The 24,177-nt window shown below is 34.2% G+C and overlaps 7 protein-coding genes across 7 annotated transcripts; 6 read left to right on the top strand and 1 right to left on the bottom strand.

Annotated features, from left to right (window-relative positions):
• The first annotated feature begins 1,997 nt into the window (after positions 1–1,997).
• LOC111693506 lies at positions 1,998–3,125 on the top strand. The gene is made up of 3 exons (XM_023458227.1): positions 1,998–2,196; positions 2,300–2,479; positions 2,579–3,125. Exons 1-3 carry the CDS (start codon positions 1,998–2,000, stop codon positions 2,977–2,979), a joined length of 780 nt encoding a protein of 259 aa, XP_023313995.1. The 3' UTR covers positions 2,980–3,125.
• Positions 3,126–5,053: 1,928 nt separating this feature from the next.
• Positions 5,054–6,245, top strand: LOC111693482. Its single transcript, XM_023458155.1, has 3 exons — positions 5,054–5,252; positions 5,346–5,522; positions 5,606–6,245. The coding sequence occupies exons 1-3, from the start codon at positions 5,054–5,056 to the stop codon at positions 5,935–5,937; spliced, it is 708 nt and encodes a 235-aa protein (XP_023313923.1). The 3' UTR covers positions 5,938–6,245.
• A 2,360-nt stretch (positions 6,246–8,605) lies between these two features.
• Positions 8,606–9,695, top strand: LOC111693505. The gene is made up of 3 exons (XM_023458222.1): positions 8,606–8,848; positions 8,940–9,116; positions 9,200–9,695. The coding sequence occupies exons 1-3, from the start codon at positions 8,650–8,652 to the stop codon at positions 9,532–9,534; spliced, it is 711 nt and encodes a 236-aa protein (XP_023313990.1). The 5' UTR covers positions 8,606–8,649; the 3' UTR covers positions 9,535–9,695.
• A 2,111-nt stretch (positions 9,696–11,806) lies between these two features.
• LOC106649224 lies at positions 11,807–13,109 on the top strand. Its single transcript, XM_023458211.1, has 3 exons — positions 11,807–12,050; positions 12,155–12,331; positions 12,415–13,109. Exons 1-3 carry the CDS (start codon positions 11,852–11,854, stop codon positions 12,780–12,782), a joined length of 744 nt encoding a protein of 247 aa, XP_023313979.1. The 5' UTR covers positions 11,807–11,851; the 3' UTR covers positions 12,783–13,109.
• A 2,543-nt stretch (positions 13,110–15,652) lies between these two features.
• Positions 15,653–16,549, bottom strand: LOC106649072. The gene is made up of 3 exons (XM_014366342.1): positions 16,351–16,549; positions 16,068–16,244; positions 15,653–15,981 (listed from the first exon to the last, which is right to left on the bottom strand). The coding sequence occupies exons 1-3, from the start codon at positions 16,547–16,549 to the stop codon at positions 15,653–15,655; spliced, it is 705 nt and encodes a 234-aa protein (XP_014221828.1).
• A 1,720-nt stretch (positions 16,550–18,269) lies between these two features.
• LOC106649070 lies at positions 18,270–19,132 on the top strand. Its single transcript, XM_014366339.1, has 3 exons — positions 18,270–18,468; positions 18,560–18,733; positions 18,807–19,132. Exons 1-3 carry the CDS (start codon positions 18,270–18,272, stop codon positions 19,130–19,132), a joined length of 699 nt encoding a protein of 232 aa, XP_014221825.1.
• A 3,851-nt stretch (positions 19,133–22,983) lies between these two features.
• Positions 22,984–23,901, top strand: LOC106649071. The gene is made up of 3 exons (XM_014366341.2): positions 22,984–23,182; positions 23,288–23,461; positions 23,543–23,901. Exons 1-3 carry the CDS (start codon positions 22,984–22,986, stop codon positions 23,899–23,901), a joined length of 732 nt encoding a protein of 243 aa, XP_014221827.1.
• Positions 23,902–24,177: the final 276 nt, after the last annotated feature.

The following is a 24,177-nucleotide window of genomic DNA, read 5'->3' as shown; positions in this document are numbered from 1 at the left end:
ACCATATAGTTGCCTTCATGGCTAAATGTCTATTCAGAAAATGAGACCTTATGGTGGAAAATTGAATCACACGATTGATGGAATCCAGCGACATACACCTTAAATTTGTTAAATGCTTAGCAAAAAAGATCTATGGTACTCTTACAATGTAATCAATTTTTTTATGAACTAAACTAGCCAAAGTTACGTCTGATATTCAAAAAAAAATTTTTTCATCTTTTTAATCTAAATACTGTAATGATGCTACTCATCATTCGTTTACTTAAGAATAATCAATCACTTGCATCGGAAGTCATTTGCTCTGTTCAGTAAATGGTAGAAGGTTTTTGATCAATCGGTTCTGATTTGACATAGTTTTTGAGTTCTCGCAGTTGAGATGAATAACGTCGCGTGTACATTTTTTAGCAAAAAACTTGCTTACTCTCTTACTTTACGACATTTATATCTTTCGAGACATCAATCTCAATATGCCCTATTTTGCTTCATTGATTTTGAATTTTACAACTGGTCGAAAAGTATGTGTGTCACGCCATTATGCAAATTAATTAGCGAGTATTAAGATTCGAATTTTTTTCTGAGCGAAATTTCTCTACGCGACAATAGGTATATGTGTACGCCGTAAAAGATAACAGTACACCTTACGGAGCAGAATGACAGAATTTTTATGATATTCGGTTTCAAAAAAACGAATTTATTTTTTTTTAGAAAATATTTTAAATGATGAAGTACCCAAGCTAAAATAAGATCCGCACCTTAGGCTTATCAGGTATCTCATAACAAGGAATGCATTTTTTATTCAAGCTAAAGATTCCTTAACTCCGCCACAATAGGGCCTATGGATACTATCTGTAATGTATATGAATTAAAAAAATTGTAATTTGAATTTTCAAGTGAAAAATAGTGAGGACAATTTTTATATATATTCACCTTATGGTAAATAATGTTGTAGATTATGTATACAAATCGCAATTTGCCAGCTGTGATACTCTGAAATTCGTGTACTAAAATTTACCGGAAGACTTTCATATATGCAAATTAGAATGAAGCCACAAATCAGTGTTTTTTGAAAATAATGATTAAATATTATTTTCATTTAATTTTTTTATTTATTATCGATTAATACAAAATTATATGCTTAATCCATTCTTTACCTCAATAAAAAAATCAAACGTAATCGAAAATAAACTAAAATTTGATAAGCTGTTCAAAGTTTTATAAGTATAGCTTTCACATCTTTGTTAACAAACAATTTAAAACCAACAATATTTTGTATTTATTTGTATCTACTCATTATTAATCGTTGTACTATCTTAAAAATGAGTGAAATTTTTTTATCGAAATTTAATGAGTAAAATGATTTTATTTTTAAAAAATAACTAGAAATAAGAATAATTTTTTAATGCAACTACTAAAATATTTTGAATAAGTATTTGTGATGAGTACCAATGGACAGATAAAGATTATTATTTAAGTGGATACAATTATGATCAAATTAACTTACCTGAAAATTTTCAGATTCCTAAAAACCATTATTCAATACTCTCTACATAAACATACTGTACTTTGTTAACAACACTTTTTGTTTCTTGAAAACATTAGCCAGATAATTAAGATAAAATCGAGTATGATATTTTGTAATTATGCCGCATTTTTCACATTGAAAAATTTAGAAAAATCAAAAATGTATGTTAACATATAAACCTTAAGTCTTATCAATAGAAACATAATAATACATTTTTTCTGCAATGATAAAGAATTCCAAATAATTTGTTGATTACTACAACTAACTTTTTATAAATGTATTTCTCCATTCGTACATTCGGATGCTGTAAATAGATTCTTACATAGGTGTAAAGCACGCAAGTGACACAATCTAGGAGTAGGGGTCCAATGGTCCAGAGGTATATATATTCGAGCAAATCAAGTCCCAAATCAGTCGGTTTCGGTTCTCATTTGAGTACACCACAGCACCTCAGCTTCACTGAGTAAAAAACAAAATGTTCAAATACGTCGTATTCGGTCTCTTGGTGGCTTCGGCCATTGCCACACCAGCCCCAAGCTCTGGCTTGGATTGCAACGAGTCAGATGATCAGCTGACTTGCTTAGCCGTCAAGGCTGCCGCTACCCTCGAGAGGGCCGCCAGGTCAGCTGACATCGAAATCATCGATGGAGTTACCCTCGTCAGAGACACCCCAGGTAAATATCTAACAATTTTATTCATTCAAAATTTTAAGCTTGACAATTTTTAATTATTATTACAAATTAGCAACATTATTAATTTTAACTCGTTATGTTTTAGTCGAACGCACCGGAAAAGCATTGAAATCAGAATCTGAAATCATGTCCGAATTGCCCGCTGATTCCACCGAAAAAGCCATGGCTGTTGCCACCATGATGTACGATAACGCCGTCAACTTCCTCCAAAGCCACAGTTTGAACGTCGATATGTCAGAAGCTCGCCACCTCGACGTCGACGACAGTAAGTTTCATTAATTTATTTGGCGTTGTATTTTTGTAAGGAAATACTACTTTATATAGTAAAATTTTCCTATTCATTAATTTTTGCCAATTTTTATAGTTTTCTCGCACTCGCACTCGCACTTGCACTCGCACCACTCCCCAAGCAAGAAGCACAAGAAATTGTTGTCTCCTCTGCTTTCCATCATCGGAGTCAAGCTCTTCGCTCTCGCCCCCTTCTTCTTGGGTAAACTCGCACTCGCAGTCGGCAAAGCCATCTTCTTCAGCAAAGTCGCCCTTTTGATTACTGGAGTCCTCCTCTTCCAAAAATTCTTTGGCTCTGCTAGCCAGCTCGCCGGTGGATTCCCAGGTGGTCTCTTCGGAAAGAACAACGTCACCCCACAATACAACTACGAACCAGCCACCTATGCCCAGGCTGGAGCTGGTGCATACTCTGCTGGATACCAGAGATCTTTGGATGCTCAGCAACTCGCTTACTCCACTCAAGCACCCGCTCAATAAGTTAACATCTACGGTAGAAATACTTTAGGGCCATGATGGCAATTTTATTCATGACACATTGAAGATTTTCCTTCCGCTGTTGAGTATACGACTTTACTCGAGCGCGACGAAAATCTCGTCCAATGTTGCCTGACTTGACGACGACGACGACCATTGACTACGACTGTGACGTGACTGTTGTGTGATTTTGTAAAGTTTTTTTCATGAAAGTGACGATAGATATTGTGTTGAGTGATTTGACCAAAGTTTTAACAAGTTCAAAGTGACTATAAGTGACTAATCAAGTGACTGTTTTACCGAAAATTTGAATAGGCGTGAATAAGACTGTGTAATTCATCGCATCGAGTTTTATGCTAATGTTGTCAACGAAATGAGCTGAGGGGTAGTGCGTGTACAGAGAAAAGATGTGCATTATTTATTGTAAATTTGGAGATCAATTGTGTATTAGTCTACAATTTTTCTCTAAATTCATCTGCGATAAGTGGAAAGCATCGATTTTGTTATAGTTATAAGTAGTATTTAAATGAATCATCTTGTTATATCATATGTGCCATTTTCGTCAATCATTTCATTACGATTCATTTCATGTTAATAAAATATTTATTCAAAAATATAAAATTACTCGTGATTTTTACCCTTTTTTACCAAAAACCATATATTTTCAAATTACTTATAATCATCAATTGATTTTATTCACGACGGAAGTTCCAGTCATAAAACCTTTCATCTCATTCATTTTCATGAAAATCACTTATTCACTCATTGAAAACAGTAATGAGTGTTTGGGCTCAATAATGTCATACTTGTTTATCGAAACTTTTTATTTCTTGAACAGCTCAGCAACGTCATTCAAATAACATTTTTTTATAATTGTCAGAATAGAAGTTATAATAGTTGCAGAAGCATGTCCATTTGTATACAAATGTAGCACAGTATTTTAAAATCTCATTACAGATTATCATATATTAAAAGAGATAATAAAATCCTGATAAAATTGAATCATTTGTTTTGAGCAAACTGTGATTTTAAACTGACAAATTGAATGAAATATAAAATTTGATCTTTTCTCCTTTGTAAGGGACGAGAAGTTTTATAAAGATGCCTTATATTTTCTTGATAATGTTTGTTACACTAACTCCGATCAATCAATTAACAATAATTTTGAAATAAGTCAAAGTCATGTAATTAAGCCGGTTAATTTTTGTGTCAGGCGCTCAATGATAACTTATTTTACACTGAGAAAAAAGAAAAATTTAATATAAAAGTTATTGTTCGATCGAACGAAATAATTTAATCCTCAGGCCTAATATTTATTTCTTTTAATCATAGAGAAACATTCAATTTTCATAGTAGATTGATGCCTTTATCAAAAAAATGTGTAAAATTAATATTCATTTAATTTAAGAAACAAATTATTTCCTAATTTTTAAATTGAATTTTTTTTTTAATAAATTCATGAATGTTTTTTCGTTAATATTTTATTGTTTAACAAATATTTAATTTTATGGAATATTATAGTATTTTAGTACAACTGAATTTTTCTTAAATTCAGATGATAAATCCAATGCTCCATCAAACTATTTGTCGAAGTTCAAAAAATATTACTTTAATTTGAAAAGAATTTTTAAAATATAATTCCAACTTTTTCCCAAAAAAAACTGATAGCATACATATTTTGAGATTCTGCTGTGGACGAAACAAAACTTTATCTAGTACATTTTTCAACGGATGCAGTATTGGTATTTTACCAAAACGAGAGATTACAACACGAGCTAAAGGCAAAATGGCTAAAATATTATTTTGCCCCTTCTCACTCTTTTTCTTAGGAGAAATTTGTAGGAGAAATTGACGAAAGAAGTGTATCTGTACTGGACCTGAAATGTAAACGCGTGCGCATGACATATTCGGATGTTGCGTACATAGATTTGCGGCAGACAAAGTGAAAAAATAGGAGTAGGGTTCCACTGGTCCAGAGGTATATAAACTCGGGCAAATCAAAATTCCAAATCAGTCGGTTTCGGTTCTCGTTTGAGTAAACCACAGCACCCCAGCCTCACTGAGTAAAATCAACAAAATGTTCAAATACGTCGTATTCGGTCTTTTGGTGGCTTCGGCCATTGCCACACCAGCCCCAAGCTCTGCCTTGGATTGCAACGAGTCAGATGATCAGTTGACTTGCTTAGCCGTCAAGGCTGCCGCTACCCTCGAGAGGGCCGCCAGGTCAGCTGACATCGAAATCATCGATGGAGTTACCCTCGTCAGAGACACCCCAGGTAAATATCTGATATTTTTTTTTCATCTCAATTAATTTAAATCATTATTATAACTGCGAAAATATTTTTTCATATTTACTTGTTTTGTTTCAGTCGAACGCACCGGAAAAGCATTGAAATCTGAATCTGAAATCATTTCTGAATTGCCAGCTGATACTACTGGAAAAGCCATGGCTGTCGCCACCATGATGTACGAAAATGCTGCCAACTTCCTCCAAAGCCACAGCTTGAAGGTCGATATGTCAGAAGCTCGCACCATCGATGACAAAAGTAAGTTTCAATAAATTTTTTCTTAATTGTACTAAAATATTTTGAAGGAAAATCATTTGCTAATTTTTTGCCATTTTTTACAGTCTTCTCGCACTCCCACCTCACCCCAAGCAAGAAGCACAAGAAATTGTTGTCTCCTCTGCTGTCCCTCATCGGCCTCAAAGTCTTCGCTCTTGCTCCAATTGTCCTCGGCAAATTGGCTCTTTTGGTTGGCAAAGCCATCTTCTTCAGCAAAGTCGCCCTTCTGATCGCTGGAGTCCTTCTGTTCCAAAAATTCTTCGGTGCTGGTAGCCAACTCGCTGGTGGATTCCCAGGTGCCGGTCTGTTCGGCAAGAACAACGTAGCCCAACAGTACAACTACGAACCATCTGCCTATGCCCAAAATCTGGCTTACTCTCCACTAATTCCATCGTAATAAGTTCACACCTGCAGTATAAATACTTTAGTGCCTTGATGGCAATTTTATTCATGACACATTGAAGATTTTCCTTCCGCTGTTGAGTATACGACTTTACTCGAGCGCGACGAAAATCTCGTCCAATGTTGCCTGACTCGACGACGACAACGACAATTGACTACAACTGTGACTGTTCTGTGATTTTATCAAGTTTTTTTTCACACTAGTGACTAGTGATATTGTGTTAGGTGTTTTAACCAAAGTTTAAACAAGTTCAAAGTGACTATAAGTGACTAATCAAGTGACTGTTTTACCGAAAATTTGAATAGGCGTGAATACGACTGTGTAATTCATCGCATAGAGTTTTATAATTGAGAGTGTAAACATAATGTGCTGAGGAATAGTGCGTGTACAAAAAAATATTTTAATTATTCATTGTAGTTTTGGAGATTAATTGTACAATAGTCTACAATTATTATCACAACTAATACAAATATTATCTGCGATGAGCGACGTAACATCGCTTTTGTTATTGTTATAACTAGTGTTTAATGCGAATCATCTTGTTATATCATATGTGCGATATCCATAAATCATATCATTGCAATTCATTGACTTTAATAAAAAAAAATTTTTTAAATTATTAATTTTTCATTCTTTTTACCCTTTTTCCAACCCCTTACCAAAAACATTATTTTCCTTAATCACTCATAATCATTGATAGATTTTATTCACGAGGATTGTGTTACTGATTCAAACAATTAAGATGCACTCTAGGCTTGAAAATTTTATATTTTTCTTTTAAAACTTTATATTTCTGAAACATCTCAGCAACGTCATTAAATTGACAGATTTCTGCAAGGAATTTGTAAGGTAACAGTAAAAGATGTAATAAAATCCTAGAAAATGGAAATAGTGAATTATTTTCAAAAATCGTTAGCGAAAAGATAAAAAATGAGACTTTATTTCTGATTCTGACTGTTAGATGAAAATGACAAGTGTTATTTTTATGCACCCGTGAACATTTTTATCATGATGCCAGGTAACAAAACGTTTATAAAATAATTGGCATTCATTTTAAAGAGATTCAAAATTATTTATTGAATGATAGAATTTTTATTCTATGTAACGAAATAAATGATTGCTGTGGGGCCCAATATTAATATCTTTTATCATGAATAGATATTCAATTTTATCGAATATCATGTTCTTAAATGCTACGATATGTTTCGTAAGATTCAATTAGTAAATTTGACGCTTCATAAAAATATTAGATAAGACTTACAAATAATTTCGTTGAGTTTAAGGGAATCTATGAAAAATAATTTGCACTTTTTCACAATGAATATGCGATAGTATCTTACTTATAGTTCGTTTTATGGACGGAAAAGAATTTTATTTAATATTTAGTTGACATTATTATACTCACTTCAGATATCGAATTTACTTTACCCAAGCTCGAAAGTATATTTGATTGAAATAGTTATGATATATTTTATTAAAAAAATTTTTATTTATCAATATACACTTATATGGCAAAGCCCGCCGACATTTGAGTCCCGACTGCAGCGAGAGCTGCTGGTCGAGGACGGGTTATGCATCAAATATCGTCAGTACCGTTTATTAGCAAATGACTAATATAATTATTTAATATTTATAAATGATTTTAGATTAATATGATATCAATATTGTACAAACGGCCCCGTAAAGTATACGAATGAAAGTATTAGTATCATATTTTTTCTTTTTGCGTTTACCGTCGATAAGTTTTCAATATATTTTGATTTTAATATATTCCTAATGATTATGAGTGTTATAGTTGGTTACTCACTTAAAAGTTTTACTTGATTCGAAGTAGCATTCAATCAAACATTTATTGTGTGAAATTTTGAAAATTTAAATTAAGTATATTATTCAATTTGAGCTGGGAAGTAGCAAAGCGAATGACTAAAGGTAACCCTTATAATTGTAAAGAGTTTATTTATACGTTTGCAAGTCGGATTGAAATTGAATGTAGTGGACTGAGTACGTAAAACTACGATACTGTTAAATTTTTATACGTTATTCAATTGTTGGCATTTTAATAGCTATCGAATACGTCAAACATGAAATCAAATAAATCAATACAATTTACCTATTTTACAGACGGTTAACTTAGTCATGGAGATAATTACTTTCGCATGATATTGACAGGAAGTAAAAGTGTTACTTTCATCCCCAAATCAGAGATGTGGGTCCATAAATTCAAGCATGATATGAAGAAAAAAAATATGGTTAATTTTGGAAAAATTATTAAAATATAATTCCGACTTTTTCACAAAGAAACTGATAGTATCATGTTTTGAGTTTCAGCTATGGAAGGAACAAAACTTAATTTAGTACATTTTTCAACAGATGCAGTATTGGTATTTTAGCAAAACGAGAGATTACAACGCGAGCTGAAGGCAAAATATTCTTTTGCCCCTCCTCAGTCTTTTTCCTAGGAGAAATTTGTCGGAGAAATTGACGAAAGAAGTGTATCTGTACTGGACCCGAAATGTAGACGCGTGCGCATGACATATTCGGATGTTGCGTACATAGATTTGACGCAGACAAAGTGAAATAATAGGAGTAGGGGTCCACTGGTCCAGAGGTATATAAACTCGGGCAAATCGAAATTCCAAATCAGTCGGTTTCGGTTCTCGTTTGAGTACACCACAGCACCTCAGCTTCACTGAGTAAAAAAACAAAATGTTCAAATACGTCGTATTCGGTCTCTTGGTGGCTTCTGCCATTGCCACACCAGCCCCAAGCTCTGGCTTGGATTGCAACGAGTCAGATGATCAGTTGACTTGCTTAGCCGTCAAGGCCGCCGCTACCCTCGAGAGGGCCGCCAGGTCAGCTGACATCGAAATCATCGATGGAGTTACCCTCGTCAGAGACACCCCCGGTAAATATCTGATTTTTTTTTTATCTCAATTAATTTAAATCATTTTTACAATTGCGAAAATATTTTTTCATATTTACTTGTTTTGTTTCAGTCGAACGCACCGGAAAAGCATTGAAATCCGAATCTGAAATCATGTCCGAATTGCCAGCTGATACCACTGGAAAAGCCATGGCTGTCGCCACCATGATGTACGAAAATGCCGCCAACTTCCTCCAAAGCCACAGCTTGAAGGTCGATATGTCAGAAGCTCGCACCATCGACGACAAAAGTAAGTTTCAATAATTTTTTTTTACATTGTACTAAAATATTTTGAAGGAAAATCATTTGCTAATTTTTTGCCATTTTTTACAGTCTTCTCGCACTCCCACCTCACCCCAAGCAAGAAGCACAAGAAATTGTTGTCTCCTCTGCTGTCTCTCATCGGCCTCAAAGTCGTCGCTCTTGCTCCTATTGTCCTCGGTAAATTGGCTCTTTTGGTTGGCAAAGCCATCTTCTTTAGCAAAGTCGCCCTCCTGATCGCCGGAGTCCTTCTGTTCCAAAAATTCTTCGGTGCTGGTAGCCAACTCGCTGGTGGATTCCCAGGTGCCGGTCTCTTCGGCAAGAACAACGTAGCCCAACAGTACAACTACGAACCAGCTGCCTATGCCCAAAATCTGGCGTACTCCGCACAAGTACCACCTCAATAAGTTCACACCTGCAGTAAAAATACTTTAGTGCCATGATGGCAATTTTATTCATGACACATTGAAGATTTTCCTTCCGCTGTGAGTATTCGACTTTACTCGAGCGCGACGAAAATCTCGTCCAATGTTGCCTGACTCGACGACGACAACGACAATTGACTACAACTGTGACTGTTCTGTGATTTTATCAAGTTTTTTTTACACTAGTGACTACTGACATTGTGTTAGGTGTTTTAACCAAAGTTTAAACAAGTTCAAAGTGACTAAAGTGACATCAAGTGACTGATTTTCTGATAATTTGGAAAAAGTGTGAATACGACTGTGTAATTCATCGCATAGAGTTTTATAACTGAGAGTGTAAACATAATGTGCTGAGGACTAGTGCGTGTACTAAAAAAATATTATAATTATTCATTGTAATTTTGGAGATTAATTGTATAATAGTCAACAATTTTTCTCCAAATTCATCTGCGATGAGCGAAATAACATCGCTTTTGTTATAGTTATAACTAGTGTTTAATGCGAATCATCTTATTATATCATATGTGCGATATCCATAAATCATTTCATTGCAGTTTATTGACTTTAATAAAAAAAAATTTATTGAAAATTATCAAATTTCTCATGCTTTTTACCCATTTTCCAACCCTTAACCAACAACGACATATTACCAACTACCAATAATCATTGATTGATCTTATTCGCTAGGAAAGATTGAGTCACAATAGTTTTTTTTTTATTTGCATGAAACGATCATTTCTTTTTATTTCAAAACTTTTTATTTGTTAAAAATCTCAGCAACGTCATAAAATTGACAGATTTTTGTATGAAAGTTGTAATGTCATAGGTAAATATATTGTAATATATAATGAAACCCTATAAAATTGAAAGATATAATTTTTTTCAAAAACCGACATTTTCAACTAACAGTCAGAATGAGGTATAAAATCTAATTTCTGATTTTTTCGTGTGCAAGTACTATTATTATGCACACGAAAATATTGTTATGCTAATTCTTGGTAAAAAAAAAACTATAAAATAATTGGCATTAATTTTAAGGAGGCTCAAAGATATCGATCGAAAGTAAGAGTATTTTTGAAGTTATTTTATTGGATACGTTGGAACATTACAGTTTTGTCGTTGGATAAAAAGAAACAAAACAAACAAAAGTGGAGTGGTCTGGTAGTGCGTAGATTAAATCACGGCATCTTCATCGACTCAAACGAGCAATAAAATGTATAATGTAGGGATATTTATAATGTAAATACTAGTCAAAAATCGTCAGAAATACATGTTTTTCTTAACCGTAGTTTTGTCTTTGGATTGAATTAACGTTAATTTTTTAATAATTTAAATTTAAAATTGGATTAAAATATTATCTATTTAATATGAAAACTGTATTTGTACAAATATGTAAATGATCCAACTTCATATTTATTTTGAACTATTCAACTTTTTAGAGTTTTATACATGTAAATAATAAAATTTATTTAATTGAGGCTATGATATGAGTTTTTCAAATCTATTAAATATTTGAACATATAATCAATGGGAGTTTTGGTATAACAATCATTTACATTTATTCACCACAAATAAAATTTTTTTTTTTTCATAGGAAAAAAGATCTAATTGGTAAAATAATCTTTTCAGAGGAGCGCACATTAATTTTACATGTATTCCTTTTTTTGATTTTCATATTCAATAGACTAAACCAAATTGTTTTCTTGGTGAAAAATGTATGTACTTTACAAAAAAATCATTTTCTTAAACATTGTTCATTCATTAAATGGCATTTTATGAATATGTATATTTATCCTGACATAGCGTTCATTTTTTCAAGCTGTAAACGGAAGTCTGTTCAAAATACTTTCTACAAATAACTCTGTTAAAAAATGCAGTCCTAGAAATCAGACATGTGTAACATAATATAGTAAATTCTCTTGGGTTATGAGTGGGATGATCCACCACCAGTCGATCTACACACATACTTATCATTGGACAATTTCGTTAAACAGGCTAATGATTCGCTGAGGTACTCTTTTTCCCCTCCCATAGGTAAAACTCTTTTTTCTTAAGAAGTTTGTCCGAGAAATTAACGGAGGAAGTGTATGCTGACAAAACTTGAAACAAAGACGCGTGAGAGTGACATATTCGGATGTTGCGTACAAAGGTGTGACCCACACAAAGACACAAGATAAAAGTAGGGGTCCACTGGTCCAGAGGTATATAAACTCGGGCAAATCGAAATTCCAAATCAGTCGGTTTCGGTTCTCGTTTGAGTACACCACAGCACCTCAGCTTCACTGAGTAAATAAACAAAATGTTCAAATACGTCGTATTCGGTCTCTTGGTGGCTTCTGCCATTGCCACACCAGCCCCAAGCTCTGGCTTAGATTGCAACGTGTCAGATGATCAGCTGACTTGCTTAGCCGTCAAGGCTGCCGCTACCCTCGAGAGGGCCGCCAGGTCAGCTGACATCGAAATCATCGATGGAGTTACCCTCGTCAGAGACACCCCAGGTAAATATCCAACAATTTTATTCATTCAAAATTTTTTGTTTGCCAATATTTAATTATTATTATAAATTAGCAACATTTATTAATATTAACACGTTATGTTTCAGTCGAACGCACCGGAAAAGCATTGAAATCCGAATCTGAAATCATGTCTGAATTGCCAGCTGATACCACTGGAAAAGCCATGGCTGTCGCCACCATGATGTACGAAAATGCTGCCAACTTCCTTCAAAGCCACAGCTTGAAGGTCGATATGTCAGAAGCTCGCACCATCGACGACAAAAGTAAGTTTCAATAATTTTTTTTTACAGTGTACTAAAATGTTTTGAATGAAAATCATTTGCTAATATTTTGCAATTTTTTACAGTCTTCTCGCACTCCCACCTCACCCCAAGCAAGAAGCACAAGAAACGGTTATCTCCTCTGCTGTCCCTCATCGGCCTCAAAGTCTTCGCTCTTGCTCCAATTGTCCTCGGCAAATTGGCTCTCTTGGTCGGCAAAGCCATCTTCCTTAGCAAAGTCGCCATCCTCATTGCTGGAGTCCTTCTTTTCCAAAAATTCTTCGGCGCTGGTAGCCAAATCGCCTTCCCAGGTGGTCTTTTCGGCAAGAACAACGTCGCCCCACAATATAACTACGAACCAGCCACCTATGCCCAAGCTGGTGCATTCACTGGATACCAGAGATCTTTGGATGCTCAGCAACTCGCTTACTCCGCACAAGCACCTGCTCAATAAGTTCACACCTGCAGTAGAAATAGTTTAGTGCCATGATGGCAATTTTATTCATGACACATTGAAGATTTTCCTTCCGCTGTTGAGTATACGACTTTACTCGAGCGCGACGAAAATCTCGTTTAATGTTGCCCGACAATTGACAACAACGACTTTAGACTACGACTGTGACGTGACTGTTCTGTGATTTAATCAATTTTCTTTTTATTTAATTGAAGACAGATATCGTATTAAGTGTTTTAACCAAAGTTTTATCAAGTTCCAAGTGACGATCAAGTGACTGATTTACTAAGAATTTCGGATGGCTAACATTTACTAGAATACGACTGTGTAATTCATTGCATCGAGTTTTATACTAATGCTGTCAACAAAATGAGCTGAGGGCTAGTGCGTGTACTAAAAAAAATTTTAAATTATTTATTGTAAATTTTGAGATTAGTTGCACATTATTCTGCAATTTTTCTCTAAATTTATTGGCGATATGCGAAACATCGTCGCTTTCTTTGTAGTTGTAGGTAGTATTTAAATGAATCATCTTGTTATATCATATGTGCGATTTCATAAATCATTTCATTGCGATTCATTATTTTTAATAAAAAAATATCAAATTAAAACTTCGATACATTTAATGGATTTTGACCCTTATTACCGAAAACAATATATTATTTATTTACTCGTAACTATTAAGTAATTTATTCAAGATTGGAGTTCGAATCAGGACACTTTTGGTTTTTATTAATTGGCTTGAAATTGATACGAGAGATCGTGTCCAACTTGAATCATTCAGACGTGTGCATGCAAATATTTGTACTGATCGCAATTTCTCTTGATAACTGGCCAATCACAAGTTTCTTTGGAAACCCTTTTCTAACATGCTTATCGATATATTATTTCCCCTTATGTTTAATTATAAATGAATTTTTGAAAAAATTCATTTGTGGGGTTATACAATGCTGTCAAATTCAAATTTAGCTCATTGTCTTATTTTAGTTAAGATATTCTCTATAATCGTCAGTTTGTCATCCCGCGTTGTAAATCTTCTCTAGATAGTTTGATTGGGGTAACAGGATTCATTGAGAATAGCCGCACGCGACGTTTTCCGGGCTTCAAAGCACGTTTTCTGCACCTATCATTTTTCATTTAGTGTATATCTCTAACTCGAAATTTCAACATAATACTCCAAAATATTTTTCCTCAAAATCAATATAAATTATTATGCGAGGACGATCTGGAAAAACGCTTGGCGTGGCAAGTATCAATTTTTTTTCAGTATAAACAAAATATATCATCGGATAGAATATATGAAATGGTTTTTGAATAAATGGTAAATTATTTTTCTTAAATCACTGGTAGTTTTGCCAGCGATCAGTGCAAAATCACGAGCGTGGTCAGTGCCTGAATGAATGAGCTTAAACGGGGTAAAATATGATGCAAACTAGTTCCTGTGTCATCCATGTAGCCCACGAATCTTACTTGTACATTTTCAGGCCAAAACTTGCGTACTCTCTATTTCTTACGACATTTTTACCTCTCGGAACCCTGATCGGATTTCTTTTTTTTTTGTTTGGTCGATTTCGAATTTCACTCCAGCTTGAAGAGCATGTGTGTTACGCTAATATGCTAATCAATATAAGAGTGTTAAAATTTGAGTCATGTTGAAGAAAATTAAACTTTAAATTTGAAAAAAATAAATAACTCCTCGTATGAGGTATTTGCGTTTTCCGAAACGAATAAAATTCAAGTTTTTAAAAATACTCTCATGCATGGCTTTTTAGGAGTTATTTCAAGCTTTGTAACATACATTTTTTTATGAGTTGCCTTTTTAATCCGAACAATTCTCTAAAAAAATCTACGTTGTTTTCTTGGCATACACATAGCATCGCATAATCTTCCATTTGTTTAAATAAGAAATTTAAATTTCAAGTAAAAAAGCTACGTGAAAAATGTTCGTACTTAATTTATGAAAAATTATAATTCTGTACATTCTGTATCTATAAGAGAAATTATTCATGTTGAAATATTTATGTTATATAGCTTGAAATACGAAAGTAGTATGGTAAAATTTGAAATCGACGGAGAAAAATAACAGGCATCTAATACAATGATCCAGGGATAGAAACATTTTGAGGGTAGTAAGTACGCAAGTATTTGCTCAAAAATGTACGAGTCAGATGCTTATTTAATCGATTGTTACGACATAACAATATCGAGAGTAATAAAATAATGTTTTATTTTTGGTGATTAGGGTAAAAATCATAAAAAATTGTATTTTTTTAATGACATTTTTTTTTATTAAAATTGATGAATCGCAATGAAATGATGTATGGAAATCGTACATATGATATAACAAGATGATTCATATAAAACACTACTTACAACTATAACAAAAGCGACGATATTTCGATCATCGCAGATGAATTCAGAGAAAAATTGCAGACTAAAATGCAACTGAACTCCAAAATTCATAATGCCTAATTAACTTATCTATCACTAGCACTAAGCTCATTTCATTTACAGTGTCAGTATGGAACTCGATGCAATGAATTACACAGTCGTATTCAAATAATGTCAGCCAACTCAAATTGTCAGTAAGTGAGTCATTTGTCCGTCTCTTTGAACTTGATAAAACTTTGGTTGAAACACTTAACACAATATCTATCGTCACTTTAATAAAACAAACTTGATAAAATCACAGAACAGTCACGTCACAGTCGTAGTCAATCGTCGTTGTTGTCGTCAAATCGGGCAACATTAGACGAGATTTTCGTCGCGCTCGAGTAAAGTCGAATACTCACAGCGGAAGGAAAATCTTCAATGTGTCATGAATAAAATTGCCATCATGGCACTAAAGTATTTCTACTGCAGATGTGAACTTATTGAGTGGGTGCTTGTGCAGAGTAAGCCAGATTTTGGGCGTAGGCAGCAGCTGGTTCGTAGTTGTATTGTTGTTGGGCTAAGTTGTTCTTGGCGAAGAAGTCATTTGGGAATCCTCCGGCGATATGGCTAGCGGCACCGAAGAATTTCTGGTAGAGGAGGACTCCAGCGATGAGGATGGCGACCTTGCTGAGGAAGATGGCCTTGGTGACGAAGAGGGCAAGTCCACCAAGGAAGACTGGGGCAAGAGCGAAGAGCTTGACTCCGATGAGGGTCATCAGAGGAGACAACATTTTCTTGTATTTCTTGGTTGAGGCGAGCGAGAAGACTGTAAAAAAATTAAGGAAATTAGAAAATCAGAAAAATTCAACTACGCTAACTGTAGTACAACACGAAAAAAATATTGAAACTTACTGTTGTCATCGATGGTGCGACCTTCGGACATATCGACCTTCAAGCTGTGGCTTTCGACGAGCTTCGCGGCGTTATCGTACAACATGGTGGCAACAGCCATGGCTTTTTGGGTGGAATCGGCTGGCAATTCAGACATGATTTCAGATTCTGATTTCAATGCTTTTCCGGTGCGTTCGACTGAAACATAACGAGTTTTATATTAAAAAATGTTGTAAAATTGTAAAAATTATTCAAATTAATCAAACTTAAAATTTTGAACAAACAAAATTATCCAAATATTTACCTGGGGTGTCTCTGACGAGGGTGACTCCATCGATGAGGTTGATGTCAGCTGACCTGGCGGCCCTCTCGAGGGTTGCTGAGGCCTTGACGGCCAGGCAAGTCAGCGCATCTTCTACATGGTCGCAGTCCAAGCCTGTGCTTGGGGCTGGCGATGCAATGGCCGAAGCCACCAAAAGACCGAATACGAAGTATTTGAACATTTTGATTTTACTCTGTGAAGCTGAGGTGCTGTTGTGTGCACGAACGAGAACCGAAATCGACTGATTTGGAATTTCGATTTCACCCAGTTTATATACACGGTCCATAGGACCCCTTCTTCTATCCTGTGTACTTTGCGTGCGTCACACCTTACATGTACGTCACATGAGAATATATCTATTGAGAAATATATTCATTAAAAATCATTATTACGTATGCAACTAATTTTAAAATATTTTAATGTTTGAAAACTACATTTTATTAAAAAAAAAATTTTATTCGGTTCTGGATTTAAAAATTGATTGACTGACTTACCAGCAAAACTATGAGCCTTTTTAAAATCTTGAATAAATCTTTTGATGAGAGTCTTCAAATTATTTTTGGCTTGAAGTAAAAATTATGCTTTAAAACTTATTTTTATTATCACGAGAGCGGTTGACGGTTTCTCTAGTGAGGCTAGCTCAGTACAGTGGCGAATCTCGTCTTTTTACATAAACAATTATTGATTACCTGGTGGCCATGGTTACGCATCGAACATATACCAATTATTAAAATGCGATCAATCAATTTCGTTTATTTGCAGAAATAGAATATAAAATATGAAAATGTCTAATCGCGCTCCAAAATTACCTTTAAAATTATTGTCTCGCATACGTGATATGGTATATGTAGGTATACAAACATGGTTTATTTTGAACTGCGAATAGACAATCTCAAAAAATACTATTAATTAGATTTTAATGAATCAAACTGCTCCTAGCTGCATTTAAAAATTTGAACGGCTTCATTACTCATAGTTCATTTTGTACTGCAATCGAATATTTTCTTGAACATTTTTCCATAATCAACATACATAATTATGTGAAGACAACACGTGAGTTTTATCAAAAGATAATCATTTAACATCACCATTAATTATTTTATTTATTCAAATATTAAAATTACATTAAAATTGTATTATTCTGAAAAATGAACTATATACTTTAATTGAACTTTATATAATGGTATTTCGCAGATTATCCAGGGTAGATAAAAATCGTTTCTGTAGATCTAACACTTTTTACGAATGAAATTAAACAACTATTCACTAAAAATTACCTAAAAAATGTAAAGTATACTCAAAACATAAAAATCAGGTAATTCGCTAGAAAACCTCAAACTTCTTAAGCACCATGAACGAAGTATTTGAATAAAATCTGTTTACTAATCTTTATTTTAAAAGATTTAAAATCTTAAAAAATTTATCTGTCATGAACTAATAACGTAGATCTAATTATTGTATAATATTTATTCAGCATGCACCGACACGTTAGAGCAGGCCCCCGCATGTGTAAGTAAGCTCTAGTATGTGTGCAAGGCTCATACGGAGAAAGCTTGACACGCGCGCGCAAGATGAACCCCGTGGCGGATGAATTCGGCGAACATGAGGCAAACATGATAAATTTGCTCGCAATAAAATTTATTTTTCGTTCAAATAATTTTCTAAAGATTTACTTGATTCATACTAACTGAATGTATTTCTCAATAGAAATATTCTGATGTTGTAAGGTACATGTGAGGTGTCGAACATGTAAGGTGTGACGCACGCATAATACACGAGCTAGAAGAAGGGGTCCTATGGACCGCGTATATATACTCGGGGAAATCGAAATTCCAAATCAGTCGATTTCGGTTCTCGTTCGTGCACACAACAGCACCTCAGCTTCACAGAGTAAAATCAAAATGTTCAAATACGTCGTATTCGGTCTTTTGGTGGCTTCGGCCATTGCCACACCAGCCCCAAGCTCTGGCTTGGATTGCAACGAGTCAGCTGATCAGTTGACTTGCTTAGCCGTCAAAGCCACAGCAACCCTCGAGAGGGCCGCCAGGTCAGCTGACATCAACCTCATCGATGGAGTCACCCTCGTCAGAGACACCCCAGGTAAATATCTGATATTTTTTTTCATCTTAATTAATTTAAATCACTTTTATAATTGTGCAAAATTTTTTAATATTAACTCGTTACATTTCAGTCGAACGCACCGGAAAAGCATTGAAATCCGAGTCCGAAATCATGTCCGAATTGCCAGCCGATTCCACCCAAAAAGCTATGGCTGTTGCCACCATGATGTACGATAATGCCGCCAAGCTCGTCGAAAGCCACAGCTTGAAGGTCGATATGTCAGAAGGTCGCACCTTCGATGATAGTAAGTTTTGATAGTTTTTTTTCATTTTTTGAAGTAAATTTGTCTTCTTTTACTAATTTTCTTTTTTTTACAGTCTTCTCGCTCTCCTCAACCAAGAAATACAAGAAAATGTTGTCTCCTTTGATGACCCTCATCGGAGTCAAGCTCCTCGCTCTTGCCCCAGTCTTCCTTGGTGGACTTGCCCTCTTCGTCACCAAGGCCATCTTTGTCAGCAAAATCGCCATCCTCGCTGCCGGAGTACTCCTCTACCAAAAATTCTTCGGTGCCGGTAGCCGAATTGCTGGAGGATTCCCAGGTGACTTTTTCGCCAAGAACAACTTAGCCCAACAACAATACAACTACGAACCAGCTGCCTATGCCCAAAGTCTGGCTTACTCTGCACAAGTACCACCTCAATAAGTTCACACCTGCAGTAGAAATACTTTAGTGCCATGATGGCAATTTTATTCATGACACATCGAAGATTTTCCTTCCGCTGTTGAGTATACGACTTTACTCGAGCGCGACGAAAATCTCGTCTAATGTTGCCCGACTTGACAGTTACAACGACGATTGACTACGACGACGACGACGACGACGACGACAATTGACTATGACTGTGACGTGACTATTCTGTGATTTAATTCAATTTTTTTTTACTCAAGTTACTACGGATATTGTGTAAAGTGTGGGACCCAAGTTTTAACAAGTTAGAAGTCTGGTCAAATGACTGATTTACTTAAATTTGAGCTGGCTAACGTTCACTTGAATATGACTGTTTAATTCATCGCATCAAGTTTTATACTGACACTGTAAACATTATGAGTTGAGGGCTTGTAGGTGTACTAAGAGTTATATGTAAATTATTTATTGTAAATTTTGGAGATCAATTGTATTCTAGTCTACAATTTTTCTTCAAATTTATTTGCGATATGCGAAAAAACATCGCTTTTGTTATAGCTATAAGTAGTATTTAAATGAATCATCTTGTTATATCATATGTGCGATTTTCATAAGTCATCTCATTGCGATTCATTAATTTTAATAAAAAAAATTTTAATCAAAACTATAAAAGTTTTCATGAATTTTCACCCTAATCACTAAAAAAAATATTATTTTGTTACTGATGATAGTTTCACGCCATAAGCTGAGTAACTATATTGATCGCTCTTATTCATGATGAGAGATTAAGTCATAACATTTATTTCATTAATTGACTATTTTTTCTGAAGATAATTAGCACCTACGGGTTGATCTTTAGCTAGTTGATGGTGGTTGGTAAGGCATTACAGTGATATATTAATTGGTTATAATTGAAGATAGTTGTTGTGTGGTCACCATCAGCATAAATAAAACTCAAATCGCTGATAAACATTTTTTTTCATGAAATCTCTTGCTATTTTATCACGTGATGAATAAAAATGATGTACATTTCTCAAATTTACGAATAATTCAATCCTGCAGTTGTGTTACTGTAAAAATTAGATACGACTATTTTCCGTACGACTAGGATTTGAACTAATTAGATTAGGCTTTTCGTAAATGTTATTTGATGTCGGTAATAAAAGTATATTTTACACTACTTGATATTTTCAGAAAAACTGCTGAATCACTTTTAACAATAGATAACAAATCTCTTTTGAAAAAAAAATTTAGAATATTATTTTTGATTTATTTACTCAATGACAAAAAAATTCTTAAAATCTGTGTAATCCATTGTAATTATATTCATAAAATAGTCATTTTCGTTACTAAAATTTTCTAGTTTTAATGAATAAAAAGTATAGTATTTCACAGATGGATTATTTTAGATTGAACAAATTTCACAAATAAAATTTATTTTGTAAGTTTTGCATTGGAAAAGTTTATAAAAATGGCAAAATATTTAAACTTTTTGAATTGTTTCAAAACCATAATTTTTAAGTGACAATTAGTTTATAATTAAAAACGTAAATTCTGCTTTACTTCAGTGCAAGGAGATATTTTTTTGAATATATTTAAAGGTCAAAACCCCTCATCAAATTTTTTAGACAAAGGCTTAACATTTTCTTAATTTGTGTTGTCTTTTCTTCAATGGAATTTTGAACGTGAAATGATATTGCATAAGTTTTAAACTGAAAAATTATTTTGACGTCATACGAAACTTATTATTATGTATCCTCCCTGTAATAACTTTCTATATTGTAACTATTATCAAATTTAAAGACGTGAATGAGTGAAAAAAAATCACAGACGTGTGAAGAACACTTTCACTTACGTCAATACTTTCAATTTTTGAACATGTAAGTGTTCATGATCAAGCTTGGGAATGCTGAATGAATCCAAAGGTAATATATGTATTTTAAATACCCTTCATATTTCAACACTTTTTTCTCCTCATATTCTGTAAATCAATTCTATATGCTATATACATAAAAAAAAGAATTTTAAACAATTTTTATGATAATTCAAAAACATAATAAATAAGTGCAATGCAAAATTTTAGAAATTGTCTTCAGAATTATCATAATAACAATATTTAAAAAAAAATACATCGATAGTTTTCGGAAAAAAAATATTTCTTAAAGTAAGTATAATTTTACTAATTACATAGCGAATTTTTAACAAATCTTATTATCATCAAAAAATGAAACTAAAATTTACAAAAAAGTATTATCCTGTTGAAATTCATAATTAATTTTTAAATAATAATTTTATTGTGAGATTTGTAAGTACCTTTTGCTGAACTACGAAAAGCATACTACCAAAACGTTTTAGATTTAAATTGCTTTGAACTTAATTTGCGCGAGTCATCTACTTTAAACGTACAAAAATAATTAAGTGAAAAAATGGTAATCATTCAAAGGATATTACAATGAGAAGGTTCACAGATTTCAATGTTGATTTGAAAAATAATTAATATGTTCTAATAAAGTATGTGACAGATGATATTGAGAGCCAGTTAACAAGAGAATGTCGGTCAAATGGAAGTCATGTTTATAATCGAAATTTTTCTAATGCTTCTCAAAATTTGACTGTATTTATTTTGGAAACCGATCTATAATTTTTTCCTCGGCTCTGTAATCCTTAAAAGAAAACAAAAAGTTTTATTTCAAACTAAATTAATAAAATTTATAATGTTTTTTTTATTTAAAAAAATTGAAATCAAATAAAAGATATTTCCTAGATACTCCGAGATTCCTAGTAATACTGAATTTTAATATTTTCGGGTTAAGACTATTTGTGTGTTACGGGCCTTTTAACAGTTAATGTGCCAAAAAATGTTGTGCACTTTAAAAATTCCATGATTCATTTTCACGGCGAGTGTTTAAATATTAACCGAATCTTAATAAATAGCAAAGGATAATATTTGTTCTCGGAGATCAAATAGTCTTTGAAACTTTTTCGTGAATTTTTTGTAAAGTTCATTTATATTATTCATCGAATTGAAAAATAAAACACATAATTATTAAATAAATCACAATCATTACGAAACTGTACTTTCATGTTATTTTCATTTATAATAAACACTTAAAAATTAAAGTTAAAAATACCCAAAATGATCAGCTTTTTCGGTCAAAAATTTATTAATAAAAAGCTTAGTATCAATCAGTGCACTGAAGTATGAAAGAATTCGGAAGTATGGTTTGAAAGAAATGATGAAATATCTGAATGAAGATTCACATCTTCCTAAAATTATCTTTCGTGTCTTTTTAAGTATAAAAAATGTATCTGTGAATAGCGTCATACTTTCACCTGTGCCAAAAAGTCGGTGACTAGTTTTCACTCAAAAATTTCGGCTAATCTATGTAGCTCAGCTTTTAAATGAAATTCTGTTGAAAAAACTTTCTACAAATTACTCAGTTAAAAAATGCAGTCGTAGAAATCTGACATGTGTAAAATAATATAATCCATTCTCATGTGTGACGAGTGGCGTGGCCCACCACCCATCGATCTTCACACATCACACTCATTATTTGCAATTTCGATAAAGGCTAATGATTCGCTGGGATACTCTTTTGCCTCTCCTCACTCTAGTTTTTTGAGAAGTTTGTCCGAGAAATTAACTGAGGAAGTGTGCGTTGTACAACACAAAGCAAAAAAGTGTGCGCGCGACATATTCGGATGTTGCGTACATACTTATGACGCACGCAAAGTACACGAGCTAGAAGTAGGGGTCCACTGGTCCAGAGGTATATATACTTGGACAGAAAGAAATCCAAATCATTGAGTTTTAGTTCTCGTTCGAGTGCACCACAGTACCTCAGCTTCACTGAGTAAAAAAAATCAAAATGTTCAAATACGTCGTATTCGGTCTCTTGGTGGCTTCGGCCATTGCCACACCAGCCCCAAGCTCTGGCTTGGATTGTAACGAGTCAGCTGATCAGTTGACTTGCTTAGCCGTCAAAGCCACAGCAACCCTCGAGAGGGCCGCCAGGTCAGCTGACATCAACCTCATCGATGGAGTCACCCTCGTCAGAGACACCCCAGGTAAATATTTGAATAATTTTGTTTGTTCAAAATTTTAAGTTTGATTTATTTAAATTATTTTTAAAATTGTGCAGCATTTTTTAATATTCACTCGTTTTGTTTCAGTCGAACGCACCGGTAAAGCATTGAAATCAGAATCTGAAATCATGTCCGAATTGCCCGCTGATTCCACCCAAAAAGCCATGGCTGTTGCCACCATGATGTACGATAACGCCGCCAAGTTCGTCCAAAGCCACAGTCTGAAGGTCGATATGCCAGAAGGTCGCTCCCTCGATGACAGTAAGTTTTAATAAGTTTTTTTTGATTGGACACTTTTAAGTGTAAAATTTTCCTATTTACTAATTTTTCGCAATTTTTCAGTCTTCTCCCACTCCCCAAGCAAGAAACACAAGAAATTGTTGACTCCTCTGCTCACCCTCATCGGAGTCAAGCTCTTCGCTCTGGCCCCAGTCTTCCTCGGTGGACTTGCTCTCTTCGTCACCAAAGCCATCTTCCTCAGCAAGGTCGCCATCCTCATCGCTGGAGTCCTCCTTTTCCAAAAATTCTTCGGTGCTGGTAGCCAAATCGCCTTCCCAGGTGGTCTTTTCGGCAAGAACAACGTCGCCCCTCAATATAACTACGAACCAGCCACCTATGCCCAAGCTGGTGCATTCACTGGATACCAGAGATCTTTGGATGCTCAGCAACTCGCTTACTCCGCACAAGCACCTGCTCAATAAGTTCACATCTACAGTAGAAATACTTTAATGCCATGATGGCAATTTTATTCATGACACATTGATGATTTTCCTTCCGCTGTTGAGTATACGATTTTACTCGAGCGCGACGAAAATCTCGTCTAATGTTGCCCGACTTGACGACAACAATGACGATTGACTACGACTGTGACGTGACTGTTCTGTGATTTAATCGAGTTTTTTCGACTTAAGTGACGACCGATATCATGTTAAGTTTTTCCGACCAAAGTATTAACAAGTTCAAAGTGACTGATTTTC

The sequence above is a fragment of the Trichogramma pretiosum genome, unplaced genomic scaffold (assembly GCF_000599845.2).
Source record: "Trichogramma pretiosum strain Unisexual culture from Peru unplaced genomic scaffold, Tpre_2.0 scaffold17, whole genome shotgun sequence".
Classification (NCBI taxonomy): Eukaryota; Metazoa; Arthropoda; class Insecta; order Hymenoptera; family Trichogrammatidae; genus Trichogramma; species Trichogramma pretiosum.
This window is presented reverse-complemented; position numbering and strand designations above follow the sequence as displayed.

Coding starts and splice junctions, on each gene's coding strand:
- LOC106649071 (XM_014366341.2), top strand. CDS start 22,984: ATGTTCAAATACGTCGTATTCGGTCTCTTGGTGGCTTCGGCCATTGCC. Junction 23,183..23,287: donor CCTCGTCAGAGACACCCCAG/GTAAATATTTGA, acceptor GTTTTGTTTCAG/TCGAACGCACCGGTAAAGCA. Junction 23,462..23,542: donor AGGTCGCTCCCTCGATGACA/GTAAGTTTTAAT, acceptor GCAATTTTTCAG/TCTTCTCCCACTCCCCAAGC.
- LOC106649070 (XM_014366339.1), top strand. CDS start 18,270: ATGTTCAAATACGTCGTATTCGGTCTTTTGGTGGCTTCGGCCATTGCC. Junction 18,469..18,559: donor CCTCGTCAGAGACACCCCAG/GTAAATATCTGA, acceptor GTTACATTTCAG/TCGAACGCACCGGAAAAGCA. Junction 18,734..18,806: donor AGGTCGCACCTTCGATGATA/GTAAGTTTTGAT, acceptor TTTTTTTTACAG/TCTTCTCGCTCTCCTCAACC.
- LOC111693482 (XM_023458155.1), top strand. CDS start 5,054: ATGTTCAAATACGTCGTATTCGGTCTTTTGGTGGCTTCGGCCATTGCC. Junction 5,253..5,345: donor CCTCGTCAGAGACACCCCAG/GTAAATATCTGA, acceptor GTTTTGTTTCAG/TCGAACGCACCGGAAAAGCA. Junction 5,523..5,605: donor TCGCACCATCGATGACAAAA/GTAAGTTTCAAT, acceptor CATTTTTTACAG/TCTTCTCGCACTCCCACCTC.
- LOC106649072 (XM_014366342.1), bottom strand. CDS start 16,549: ATGTTCAAATACTTCGTATTCGGTCTTTTGGTGGCTTCGGCCATTGCA. Junction 16,245..16,350: donor CCTCGTCAGAGACACCCCAG/GTAAATATTTGG, acceptor GTTATGTTTCAG/TCGAACGCACCGGAAAAGCA. Junction 15,982..16,067: donor TCGCACCATCGATGACAACA/GTAAGTTTCAAT, acceptor ATTTTTTTACAG/TCTTCTCGCTCGCCTCAACC.
- LOC111693506 (XM_023458227.1), top strand. CDS start 1,998: ATGTTCAAATACGTCGTATTCGGTCTCTTGGTGGCTTCGGCCATTGCC. Junction 2,197..2,299: donor CCTCGTCAGAGACACCCCAG/GTAAATATCTAA, acceptor GTTATGTTTTAG/TCGAACGCACCGGAAAAGCA. Junction 2,480..2,578: donor CCACCTCGACGTCGACGACA/GTAAGTTTCATT, acceptor CAATTTTTATAG/TTTTCTCGCACTCGCACTCG.
- LOC111693505 (XM_023458222.1), top strand. CDS start 8,650: ATGTTCAAATACGTCGTATTCGGTCTCTTGGTGGCTTCTGCCATTGCC. Junction 8,849..8,939: donor CCTCGTCAGAGACACCCCCG/GTAAATATCTGA, acceptor GTTTTGTTTCAG/TCGAACGCACCGGAAAAGCA. Junction 9,117..9,199: donor TCGCACCATCGACGACAAAA/GTAAGTTTCAAT, acceptor CATTTTTTACAG/TCTTCTCGCACTCCCACCTC.
- LOC106649224 (XM_023458211.1), top strand. CDS start 11,852: ATGTTCAAATACGTCGTATTCGGTCTCTTGGTGGCTTCTGCCATTGCC. Junction 12,051..12,154: donor CCTCGTCAGAGACACCCCAG/GTAAATATCCAA, acceptor GTTATGTTTCAG/TCGAACGCACCGGAAAAGCA. Junction 12,332..12,414: donor TCGCACCATCGACGACAAAA/GTAAGTTTCAAT, acceptor AATTTTTTACAG/TCTTCTCGCACTCCCACCTC.